This window comes from Hipposideros armiger, unplaced genomic scaffold (genome assembly GCF_001890085.2).
Source record: "Hipposideros armiger isolate ML-2016 unplaced genomic scaffold, ASM189008v1 scaffold_64, whole genome shotgun sequence".
Lineage (NCBI taxonomy): Eukaryota > Metazoa > Chordata > Mammalia > Chiroptera > Hipposideridae > Hipposideros > Hipposideros armiger.
The window spans coordinates 2,666,723-2,677,368 of record NW_017731414.1 but is presented as its reverse complement, the minus strand read 5'-3'; the positions used below and the strand labels follow the sequence as shown (position 1 = coordinate 2,677,368).

General features: G+C 57.8%; 1 protein-coding gene across 5 annotated transcripts; it reads left to right on the top strand.

Annotated features, from left to right (window-relative positions):
* The first annotated feature begins 521 nt into the window (after positions 1–521).
* GMIP (GEM interacting protein) lies at positions 522–9,792 on the top strand. 5 transcript variants are annotated; one of them, XM_019641780.1, is made up of 21 exons: positions 522–644; positions 1,554–1,638; positions 2,029–2,104; positions 2,216–2,273; positions 2,589–2,714; positions 2,817–2,881; positions 2,985–3,092; positions 3,530–3,610; positions 3,694–3,864; positions 3,956–4,093; positions 4,361–4,557; positions 4,890–4,990; positions 5,064–5,153; positions 5,428–5,505; positions 5,578–5,732; positions 5,943–6,131; positions 6,231–6,368; positions 6,463–6,662; positions 7,009–7,396; positions 8,769–8,835; positions 8,971–9,792. In XM_019641780.1, exons 1-21 carry the CDS (start codon positions 626–628, stop codon positions 9,342–9,344), a joined length of 2,904 nt encoding a protein of 967 aa, XP_019497325.1. In that variant the 5' UTR covers positions 522–625; the 3' UTR covers positions 9,345–9,792. The 5 variants fall into 5 exon arrangements, with proteins under 5 accessions (XP_019497325.1, XP_019497324.1, XP_019497328.1 ...); XM_019641779.1 differs by having other exon boundaries at positions 5,575–5,732; XM_019641782.1 differs by lacking the exon at positions 522–644 and adding an exon at positions 1,030–1,051 and having other exon boundaries at positions 5,575–5,732.
* The last annotated feature ends 854 nt before the right edge of the window (positions 9,793–10,646 follow it).

Here is a 10,646-nt window from a genome sequence, read left to right as displayed (position 1 = left end):
CTTCTGGCTGCACTATAATCAGGACTGAGAGCCTGATCTAGCTTTGAGGGTCACTGGGAGTCCCCCAGACCAGGGGTCTCTGGCCACAAAGCGTTAGGAGACTTCAGATTCGGCTGGAATTGGGCAGGACATCAAGCGTCCATCAGGGCGCTCCATGGCTCAGATCGGGCAGAATGGGTTCAGGGGTCCAAGAGACGGCTGGGCAGGGTCATCACTGGGCATATGGGAGGTTCAGGTTCGGGAACAGGCAGACTCTGGAGTCACTTCGAGGGAAGTGTGCTAAGAAAGGAATCCTGGCCGGGATGGAGTCCTTAGGTGACCAGGTCTGGGGCGTTTCAGCTTAGGGTGGTCGCCCAGTAGGCGCTGGCCTTACAGCGCGTTTGGCCGCTCACCGTTTAGGCAGCAGGCGCGGTCCGCGCTTTCCGAGCCTCGGGGCGTGGCCCACAGGCGAGGGCGTGGTCTGGGCGGGGCCTCTACTGGATGAGGGCGTGGTCGGCAGCGGGGCGGGGCAACACGGAAGCCTGGCAGCGGCAGCCTTGGCAGGAAATTGGGGCTGGGCTGGGCCCCTGCGCTGCGCGATCACATCCCAGTCCCAGTCCCCACCGAGCGATCCCTGGTCCGGGCCATGGACGCAGCAGAGCCGGGTAGGCGGTCTGGGATACGGGATCCGAGAGGGGCATTCCCCCGGCTTACCCAACTTGAGGGGCCACAGTTGTCCCTCTCCGTCCATAGAGCAGAGCGAGGAATTTTTGAATGGGGAGGATGCTGGGATCCTCCATTGTGGGGACCCCCAAGCCCAGAGGAGCCGGGGACACCGGTCCCTGACCCTCCCTCCCCCTTGGAGTCTTCACCCCGGATGCCTGGGGGAGGGGGCCCAGGAAGGGGAAGTGGCCGCTTCTGCTTCTGATATTTGTGATGGGGGCAGGGTGTCACGACCGCTGACGGAGAGGGCGACGCGGCAGGATCCCCACCTGGCTCCTCCATAACCTAGGGAGAGGAAATGCTGATCTGGAGCCCCTGGGGCGGGGGGCGGGGGCAGAAATGTGGCAAGGTCCGACTTGTGTTTGGGGCTGTCTTTTGTGTCTCTGCTGTGTGTGTTGAGTGTCATTCAGTCTTTCGGTCCCTCGTGGTTTCAGTCTGCCTGTGTGTGTTTCTGCCACAGCTCTGTGCCTGTCTGCCCCATGTGTATTTCCATCTGCCTGGCCTGAGGTCCATGTGGTTCCATTGTCAAGTCAGCTCTCCCCTAGGGACAGCGGTGGCTGCATCTGCGGCATCTGTTTTGTCACTGCTTCTGAGCCCGTGCATTTGTGGGTATCTCTGCTGTGTGTGTCATCTGCCTGCCCTGAGTCAGCCCCACCCAAGCCCAGGCTCTCTCCAGCCCAGCTCAGCCCAGACATCCACACCATACCATATTCCCCAAAGAGCCAGAGCTTTCTGTCTGTCTTTCTCCTCTTTCTGTCTCTGTCTCTCCCCGACCCTCCAAACAACCAACCAAGGTGCTGTGGGTGGAGGGAGACTTCTGTTGGCCCATGTGTGACCCTCCCCTCCCCCAGGGCTACCCCCGGCTCCTGAAAGCAGGAAGAGGTACAGTGATATCTTCCGGAGCCTGGACAACCTTGAGATCTCACTGGAGAATGTGTGAGTCTAAGCCTGGGTCACCCCCAAATCCTGCCAGGATCTCCAAAACACCTGAATATCCCAAAATTCAACCCCCCAAATCCACTGGAAATCCCCAAAGTAGTCCTAGAACACTCACAGATCCTTGTGACCCCTTTCAACACTTGAGATCCCTATAATCCCACTCTATGGACCCCAAAGTTACCTGTAATCCTTCAAACTCTGTCTCCAGTCCCATAAAAAAACTCACCTGGTTTTCCCCCCCAAATCCCATCCCTCAGAATTTCCAGATACAAGAGATGTCACAGAGGTGATATCCAAGATCATCCCCCAAACTATCCTGGGGTCCCCAGCACCCCTAAGCAGAACAGCCTGGGTGGAGGGTGGTATCCTGACACCCTTACCTCCCAGGACCCATGAGACGCTGGCTGCAGACCCTGTGCTTTCAGAAGACCCAGAGCCTGACAAGACCCCCACAGCCACTGTGGTGAGGAGTGGGGCCAAGGGGACAGGGAGGAGGGGGCCTCTGGGAGGAGGGGCTTTAGGGAAGTGGGTCCCCGCCCTGCATGCTCCTGAACACTGTCTTCCTCCCTCTCAGACCAGTGAAACCAGCCATTTGAATGACCCCTCCCCGGAGGGTCCTGCACCCCTTACAGGTAGGGGATTTTGAGGCCAGCGGGTGGGGGCAGAAAGAAGTCAGTTCCTCAACAAGCCATCACTGACTGCTTGTCCCATGTACCCTGGGACACCGCAGAGTACACAGTAGAGCTGATTCCCTGTCCTCAGGGAGCCCCAGTCCATGTTGAGAATTAGTGTAAAATTGAAACCTGGACAAGTCATGGCAAAAGAGTGTTTGGGGAAGCCTTAGGGTGCAGAATAAGAACCACTGGTCTGGTCTGGGGGCTCAAGGAAGATCAGGGTTCCATGAGAGGTCAGGGTTCATAGGTCACAGATCCACCTGTCTGCCCCAGGGGAGGAACTGGACTTGCGGCTCATTCGAACCAAGGGGGGTGTGGATGCAGCCCTGGAGTATGCCAAGACCTGGAGCCGCTATGCCAAGGAGCTACTGTCCTGGACCGAAAAGAGAGCCAGCCTCGGTGAGGGCCCCTTCCACCTGGCCCCAGGCCCCAAGCCCTAGACCCCAGACCCCAGGTGGTGCCCACACCCTACCCGACTCAAACCCCTGCTGTCTCCCCTAGAGCTGGAGTTTGCCAAAAGCATCATGAAGATCGCTGAGACTGGCAAGGTGTCAATCCACCAGCAGGTAACCATGACCAGAACCCCCAGAGCCCAAGCCCTTCAGAGCCCCAGCCCAACCTTCCTAGATTCTCAGCATCCTCCAACCCACCCCACTCCCCACCCCCCAGAACCACATGCCCCTGCAGTACATCTATACCCTGTTTCTGGAGCATGACCTCAGCCTAGGAGCCCTGGCTGTGGAGACAGTGGCCCAACAGAAAAGAGACTACTACCAGGTGAGGGAGCCCTGCTGTCCCTGCATCATTCTGTCACAACCACCCAGCAGGAAGGCACTGTTGCCATCAGTGCCATTTTGCTGATGAGGAAACTTAGGCCCATGGATGCTGAGGAACTTGCCCAAGGCTACCCAGCAGAGATTCAAACCAGGCTTCTTGTGCGATTGCAAAATTGCTTTTGTTTGTTGGTGGGGCACAGGGAGGTACTAAGTGTTCCCCGGAAGAAAGCCTTGGCATCTCTGGATCCAGACAAAAAGGATGAGGTGTCCCACTAAAACTGTGGAGACATGGGGGTAGGGGAGAGCAGGTCTGGGTGAGAAGACTCCTGAGAGAATGCAGACCCCTAGAAGAGGGTACAGAGGATGAAAGGCACATGGCCTTGAATAAAGGAAGGACCTGGTGGCCCTGAGGCAGCATCCCCTCCCCATCCTTGCCAGCCCCTGGCTGCCAAGCGGACTGAGATTGAGAAGTGGCGGAAGGAGTTCAAGGAGCAGTGGATGAAAGAGCAGAAGCGTATGGTGAGGCCCAGAGTGGGTGAAGGCAAGCTAGGGGAGGAGAAGGAGGGGCGCTCACCCTGACAGTGCTCCTGCCCTGCCCCCAGAACGAGGCTGTGCAGGCGCTACGGCGGGCCCAGCTACAGTATGCACAACGCAGCGAGGATCTGCGGGTGCGCTCCCAGGCATCCCCGGAGGACCAAACCCCCCAGGCCTCGCCGGGACCCAGCAAACAGCAGGAGCGGCGGCGGCGTTCGCGTGAGGAGGCCCAGGCCAAGGTGGGGAGCCCTGCTGCCAGCCCCACCCCAGTGCTTCGGTGCCCCCTGCTCTGCGCTGTCTCCCACATACGCCGGGCCTTGGTTTCTCCAGGCGCAGGAGGCTGAGGCCCTGTACCAGGCCTGCGTCCGCGAGGCCAACGCAAAGCAGCAGGACTTAGAGGCTGCCAAGCAGCGGATTGTGTCCCACATACGCAAGCTGGTGCTGCAGGGGGACGAAGTGATGAGGCGGGTGAGACCCTTCTCCACCTACCCGACCTCACTCTCCCCCACCCTCACTCTCCCCCACCGCACCCTTCTTTCTCATTTGGGCCCCAGCTGAGTGCCCCAACTACCATGGGGTCCTGTGATTGGGCCCAGCTCTGACCAGCCACTGCCCTCCTCACTAAGCCACCTCCCACTGCCAGGCCCCGCCCTCAAACTCTGACTAAGCTGATGTCTTCAAGGGTCAGCTCCCTACCTCCACCGTCATTTCTCCCGTGTGGTCTCCACCTGGCAGGTGACCCTGGGACTGTTCAGGCTGCGGGAGGCACAAGCAGAGCGTGGTCCCCGTGCCTTTGCCGCACTGGCGGAGTGCTGTGCACCCTTCGTACCCGGTCAGCGCTACCAGGAGTTCGTGAGGGCACTGCGGCCTGAGGCCCCCCCGCCCCCACCACCTGCCTTCTCTTTCCAGGAGTTTGTGCCTGCCCCGCACAGGTGGGCCCCTAGGATCACCATCGGGTAGAGAAGGAACCCCATAGACACCGTGCCAATTGCTGGCATCATGAGGCTTAGAACTCAGGGTCAGAGAACTCAAAGCCTCAGTACTTGGACTTAGTATCGAAGGCTCTCTTTTTGGAGGTGGGGAGGTTGTCCCAGTCCTGAGAGGGTCAAGATTTTGGGATTCCTGCACTGGGGGCCACCAATGCGCATACACATCAGGGCTTGCAGACTCAAGTACTTGGAGTTGGATTCAAGATGCAATGCCTGAGGGATGTTACCCCTGACCAGTGTCCTCGTTCTCAGAGCCCTCAAACCTCTCTTCTCAGCTCCCCTCTAGACACAAGAAAAAAGCTCTCTGGTCCCCCACCTCCACGGCTGGATGAGAGTGCAGCTGAGCCTTGGGAGGACACAGGCACAGGCTGGCAGGGTGAGTGTGGTGAAGGTTGGGCAGGAGCAGTGCTGGGACAGGGGATCATCCTAACTGACTTGTCCCCTCCTAGGGACGCCGGGCCCCCTTCCAGGCAGCGATGTGGACAGCGTGGGCGGAGGCAGCGAGTCTCGGTCCCTGGACTCTCCTACTTCCAGCCCAGGTGGGGCCAGGACCTGGCCCTGACCCACTCCTGACCTCTGATCAGCCTCCAGCCCCTGGCCAGGCTCAGACCTTCAGTCTCTTACCTATACTTTGACCTACCCATACCCTTGACCTATTCCCTCAAACTCTGACCCCCTCATGACCTCTGACACTTTCCCCAAAGGGCATCTGTGGGTGGTTCTGAAAGGCCTGAAAGCTAGAAATGTCTCCTTAGACTTGGAGCCTCCCCATGATCCCTGTGACCCCCAACCTCTGTGACCCTCTGACTCCAGGTCTTGGCACAAGGCGGCTGGTGAAGGTCTCGTCCACAGGCACCGAGTCCTCGGATGATTTTGAGGAGCGAGACCCTGGTGAGGCTGGAAGCAGGTTGGGCAGGGTGGAGAGATGGTGAACCAGGCCCCACTGATGTTATTTTCCAGCAGACCTGGGAGATGGGCTCGAGAATGGGTCAGGCAGCCCCTTCAGGAAGTGGACACTGTCCAGCGCGGCCCAGACCCACCGGCTGCGGCGGCTGAGGGGTCCAGCCAAGTGCCGGGAGTGTGAGGCCTTCATGGTCAGCGGGACCGAGTGCGAGGAGGTGTGGCCTGGGCCAATGACTCAATGCCCTCTGCTGACCCCCAATGACCTCCCTCACCCCAAGCACTTCCATGACCTGATATTCCTATGACCTTCTCACCCCTACAACTAACCCTAATCTGATGATTTCCCATGAGCTTCCTATTCCCTAAGGATCCTTACAACCTTCTCTTCCCCAATGACCTCCCTGACCCTGTGACCTTCCCCCCAGTGCTTTCTGACCTGCCACAAGCGCTGCCTCGAGACTCTGCTGATCCTGTGTGGACACAGGCGGCTCCCAGCCCGGACACCCCTTTTTGGGGTTGACTTCCTGCAGCTGCCCAGGGACTTCCCGGAGGAGGTGCCCTTTGTAGTCACGAGGTGCACGGCCGAGATAGAACAGCGCGCCCTGGGTGTGCAGGTGCCATCTTGACCCTTAATTTTTTACCATCCCAGCAGTGACCCAGACCTCTATGGCTGGATTACAACCTAGGTGTCTATTCCCCACCCTACCCTGCAGGGCATTTATCGAGTCAGTGGGTCCCGGGTCCGTGTGGAACGACTGTGCCAAGCTTTCGAGAACGGCCGAGCGTTGGTGGACCTGTCGGGAAACTCACCTCATGATGTCTCATGTGTCCTCAAGCGATTCCTCCAGGAGGTGGGTGCTCAGTGGGCAGGGGCAGGATGGGCTTAGGCTAAGGAACCTCTGCAGCCCGCCCACACCCATGTCCCCCCTGCCATTTCACCCCCAGCTCACTGACCCCGTGGTCCCCTTCCACTTCTACGATGCCTTCATCTCTCTGGCTAAGACCCTCCTGCATGCAGACCCTGAGCACAACCCTGGGACCCCCAACCCCAGCCCTGAGGTTATCCGCTTGCTGAAGACCCTCTTGGTGCAGCTGCCTGACTCTAACTACAACACTCTGCGGCACTTGGTGGCCCATCTCTTCAGGTGTGCACTGTCCCTGACCTAGAAACAGGACTTCAGACTTGAGGCATGGTTCTGTGACCCCTTCCCTGGACATGTGTCTCTACTGACCCCTGGGATTGACCCTCCCTAACACTGATCTCTGACTTTGCATGTATTTTCTGAGCTCTGAACCTTAATAATGACTCCTGACTTTGGGTGCCTACCCCTGAACCCTATAGCTAGACATGTAGCTGCTGGTCTCAAACAATGACCAGGACCACTGACCCATGACTTAGGCAAGTCACCACTAGGCTGGCCTTCAGGTCGTACCCAATGGTCAATGACTGTGTACTCTGTGCCCTTACCCTTTTACTCACCCCATCCCCAGAGTGGCTGCACAGTTTGAGGAAAACAAGATGTCTGCCAACAACTTGGGCATTGTGTTTGGGCCAACACTGCTGCGGCCACCGGACAGTCCTGGGGCAGCTGGCACCAGCTCTGTTACTTACCTCCTGGACTCTGGGCACCAGGCCCAGCTTGTCGAGTTCCTTATCAAGCACTACGAGCAGATCTTCGGGATGGACGAGCTCCCCATGGCCACGGAGCCTCCGCCTCAAGACCCTAGCCCAGCCCCCGAGTCCCTCACAACCAGCCCCCAGCAACCACCCCCATACCTTGCCCCGGATCACCTGCCCCCAGCCCTAGCCTCAGACCCTGACCCAGACGCTGAGACCCACTGTGCCCTGGAGAAGCATCCCGAGGCCACGCCCCCCGAGGTAGGAACCTGCTGGGCCTACAGACATGAGGAGGGTCTTCTCTCCATTTAACCATCTTTCTTGCCTTCCTTCCTTTCCTTTTAAAGATTTCTCTTTCATTCCTTCCTTATTTACCCTGTGCTCATTCTGGAAGGAAAAGTGAGGAATGGAGTGGCGGGTAATGGAAACAACAGCGTAGAGCCCTACAGAGGTACTAACATGGGTGATCATTTCTTCAACAGAATATTTATTGAACACCTACTGTGTGCTAAGCATTGTTCTAGGCATTACAGATATATCAGTGAGCAGAATATTCAAAGATCCCATTCTCTTGGTGCCTGCATTCTCCTGGGAAAGAAATCAATAATAAACAAGAAATATGATACAGAGTCATATAGGATGTTACAAGGTAACAAGTACTATAGAGAAAAGAAAGGGTAACATAAGGTAAGAGTTATCAGGGGCACCAAAGTGAGAGGTGATGGGCAGTTTGTAGCAGTAAGAAGGACAGTGTGGGCAGGTCTCATTAGAAGGTGAATTTGAGCAAAGATTGGAAGGATGTGAAGGAGAAGCAAGCCAGGTGGAGATCAGAGGAAGTGTGTTCCAGGCAAAGGGAATAGCCAGTGCAAAATCCCTGCGGTGGGAGCATACCTGATATGTCCAGGGCACAGTTCCACACTGCAATGAATGAGTGAAGGTAATGTGGTCAGAAGTGAGGCCAAAGAGGGGTCTGTGGGCCACCACCTACTATGCACAGGCACTTTATAGGCTTCCTGTCATCCTCACCACTGCCCTGAGTGGTGGATACTGTTAGTGTAAAACTTTTATAAATGAAACTCCTAGGGGGGGTTCCCTACCCTTCAGATCCTGCTACGCCTGCCATTTCTGAGCACACAGACCTCCACAGCATCCTAGAGCTGCCAGTGTGCTGTGGGAAAGCAGCTGCCAGTATGCTATGGGATTCTGAGAACTGGAATTGCTCAGAAGTGCTCAGGACAGTAGCTGACATATAGAACTCCAGCTCCTGTTAGCATTTATCTAAAGGCAGAACTGAGAATATAGAGCTAAAGAGTGGCGTAAGGTTGCAGAAAACAGTAGGAGGGAGATTGACCTCATCCGAGTGTGGAGATGGCTAAGTCACAACCTGGCCTGGCCCTCTGCTAAACAAGGACGTTCCTGCCGTCAGGGAGCCCACAGTTGAGACTAATGACATTGCTCTGCACAACAGGACAAGCAATAAATACACTGTTAAGTGCATCATCTCTCCCTAGACACCAAAACTGCAAAGGAACTTGCATGCCGAGGAACAAACTCTCAGTTCTCCAAGAGTCTTGAGTCTTCGAAGAACTTGAATTTTATTGTTGGCGTCTTGGTCTTGGGTTTCTCCCTGCAGATTCCAGCCCCACATAGTGACTTGAGAGAGGAAGTGGCTGAAGACACCAATGATGAGCGAGGGGAAGGTGAGTGTGTTGGGTGGGGAGTAATCCAGGAGCTCTGGGGTTGCCCCTGCCCAGGGTAGCTTGACTGAGAGATGAGTCCTGAGGGGATAACCAGAGGACTCAGGGGTGCTCAGCATTGACCACCGTATCCCACAGTGTCCAGCCAAGGCCCCGAGGACTCACTCCTGGGGACACAGTCTCGTGGCCACTTCAGTCGCCAGCCAGTGAAGTATTCCCGGGGGGGTGTGCGGCCTGTCACCCACCAGCTGTCCAGCTTGGCCCTGGTTGCTTCCAAATTGTGTGAGGAGACCCCTGTCATACAAGGGCTCCAAGGGAGCTTGCGGAGGAGGGGGCCCGGCCCTACTGTTGTCTCCTCCGAGGGCAGCCCCCTGCGCCGCGCCCCGCTGCCCAAGCATTTTGAGATCACCCAGGAAACAGCCCGACTACTCTCCAAGTTGCACAGTGAGGCTGTGCCCAAGGCCACCTGCTGCCCAGACCCCCAACCTGAGGAAGCTGAGGACCATCTCTGACCATCCCAGCATTCTAACCAAGCAGCTCAGGACTGAGAAGATGGACACATTTCTCCCTAGAAGTTCAATGTTAGGGGGTCTGGAGAGTTCCTATAAGTAAAAACTACACGCCTGGAGGAAGACTAAAACCCTTTTGGGGGCAATGTACCAGGATTCCCCCACCAGACACAGGTCGCTGCCAAACATCAGGGCCACTCAGGTTCAGAGGTCACTCAGGGTCAATACTCAGTTTCAATAAAGGTCACAAGATCCTTGGGATCCATCCTAGTCTCAGACCTCTGGAACAGGGGTGCCTTTTGCTACTTTGGTTGCGGCCACTTCCCACTTCCCCACCTCCACCTGCCTCCTTAGCTGACCCCAAGTGACCAGCTCTTGGAGGGGTAGAGGGACAGCCCAGACAAAACATACCGTATGGTGGTGCCTGGGGTCTGATAGCCTCTGAATAAAATGTGTCTTTATACCCTTGAGTGCCTTTCTTTGCCAGGTGAGGGCAGCATCCTCTGGCCCCATTTTACCTATCAGGGAAACTGAGGCCCCCTTTCTTTGAGCACTACAGGCAGTCTGGGCTGGACCTGGGCACCGGGCTGAGTCACACCGTTCCGGCCTTCCCGGAGCTCCGCGTCCCCACTCGGCCCTGCCTAATCAAACAAATAGAACAAAGTGCAGATAACCGAGACAATGGGGCTGTGTGCTCTGGGCCGTGGGAGCCCAGGGCCACCACAGGCCTGGATTGGGCAGGGGACAGCGCCGCCGGGGGCAGGGGGCGCAGAGGCATGATTGCAAGAAACGAGTGCGTTAGGACGGTCAGCCGAGGCCGAAGAGGTCCGCGGGACTTCGGAGGTCGCCGCGCGCCGCAGCTCAGCTTTAGGGAAGCGAGACTGGGAGGGGGTCCGGGCGGTGGGAGCCCGGTCGGATCAGGGCGTGGCTTGGAACTCGGCGGCGGATTGGACGCGAGGGAGTGAGGTGGGGCCGAGACGGGGGTGCGGACCCTGGGACCACCCGGAGCTGAGCCCGGGCGCCGTGAGGTCACCGCGGGAATTCTCCGGCCGCGAGTGACTCAGCTGCCCCGAAGGCCCGAAACCGCGGGCGCGCGAGGTGTGCGGGGACTGGGAGGGGAGTCCCACGCCGGAAGTGGAAAGGGGCGACTAAGGAGCCGCGAGGCAGGGAGGAAATGGGGGGCTACGGTTCCGGGCGACCCTATGCTCACGGGGCCGCGGAGGCGGGACTCCTCCAGGTGGCGGGAACGGGGCGGGGCTTCCCCAGGTGGCAGGGGCGGGGCGAGGCTGCCCCAGGTGGCGGGGG

Coding starts and splice junctions, on each gene's coding strand:
- GMIP (XM_019641779.1), top strand. Junction 4,558..4,889: donor TTTGTGCCTGCCCCGCACAG/GTGGGCCCCTAG, acceptor CTCTCTTCTCAG/CTCCCCTCTAGACACAAGAA. Junction 8,836..8,970: donor CAATGATGAGCGAGGGGAAG/GTGAGTGTGTTG, acceptor CGTATCCCACAG/TGTCCAGCCAAGGCCCCGAG.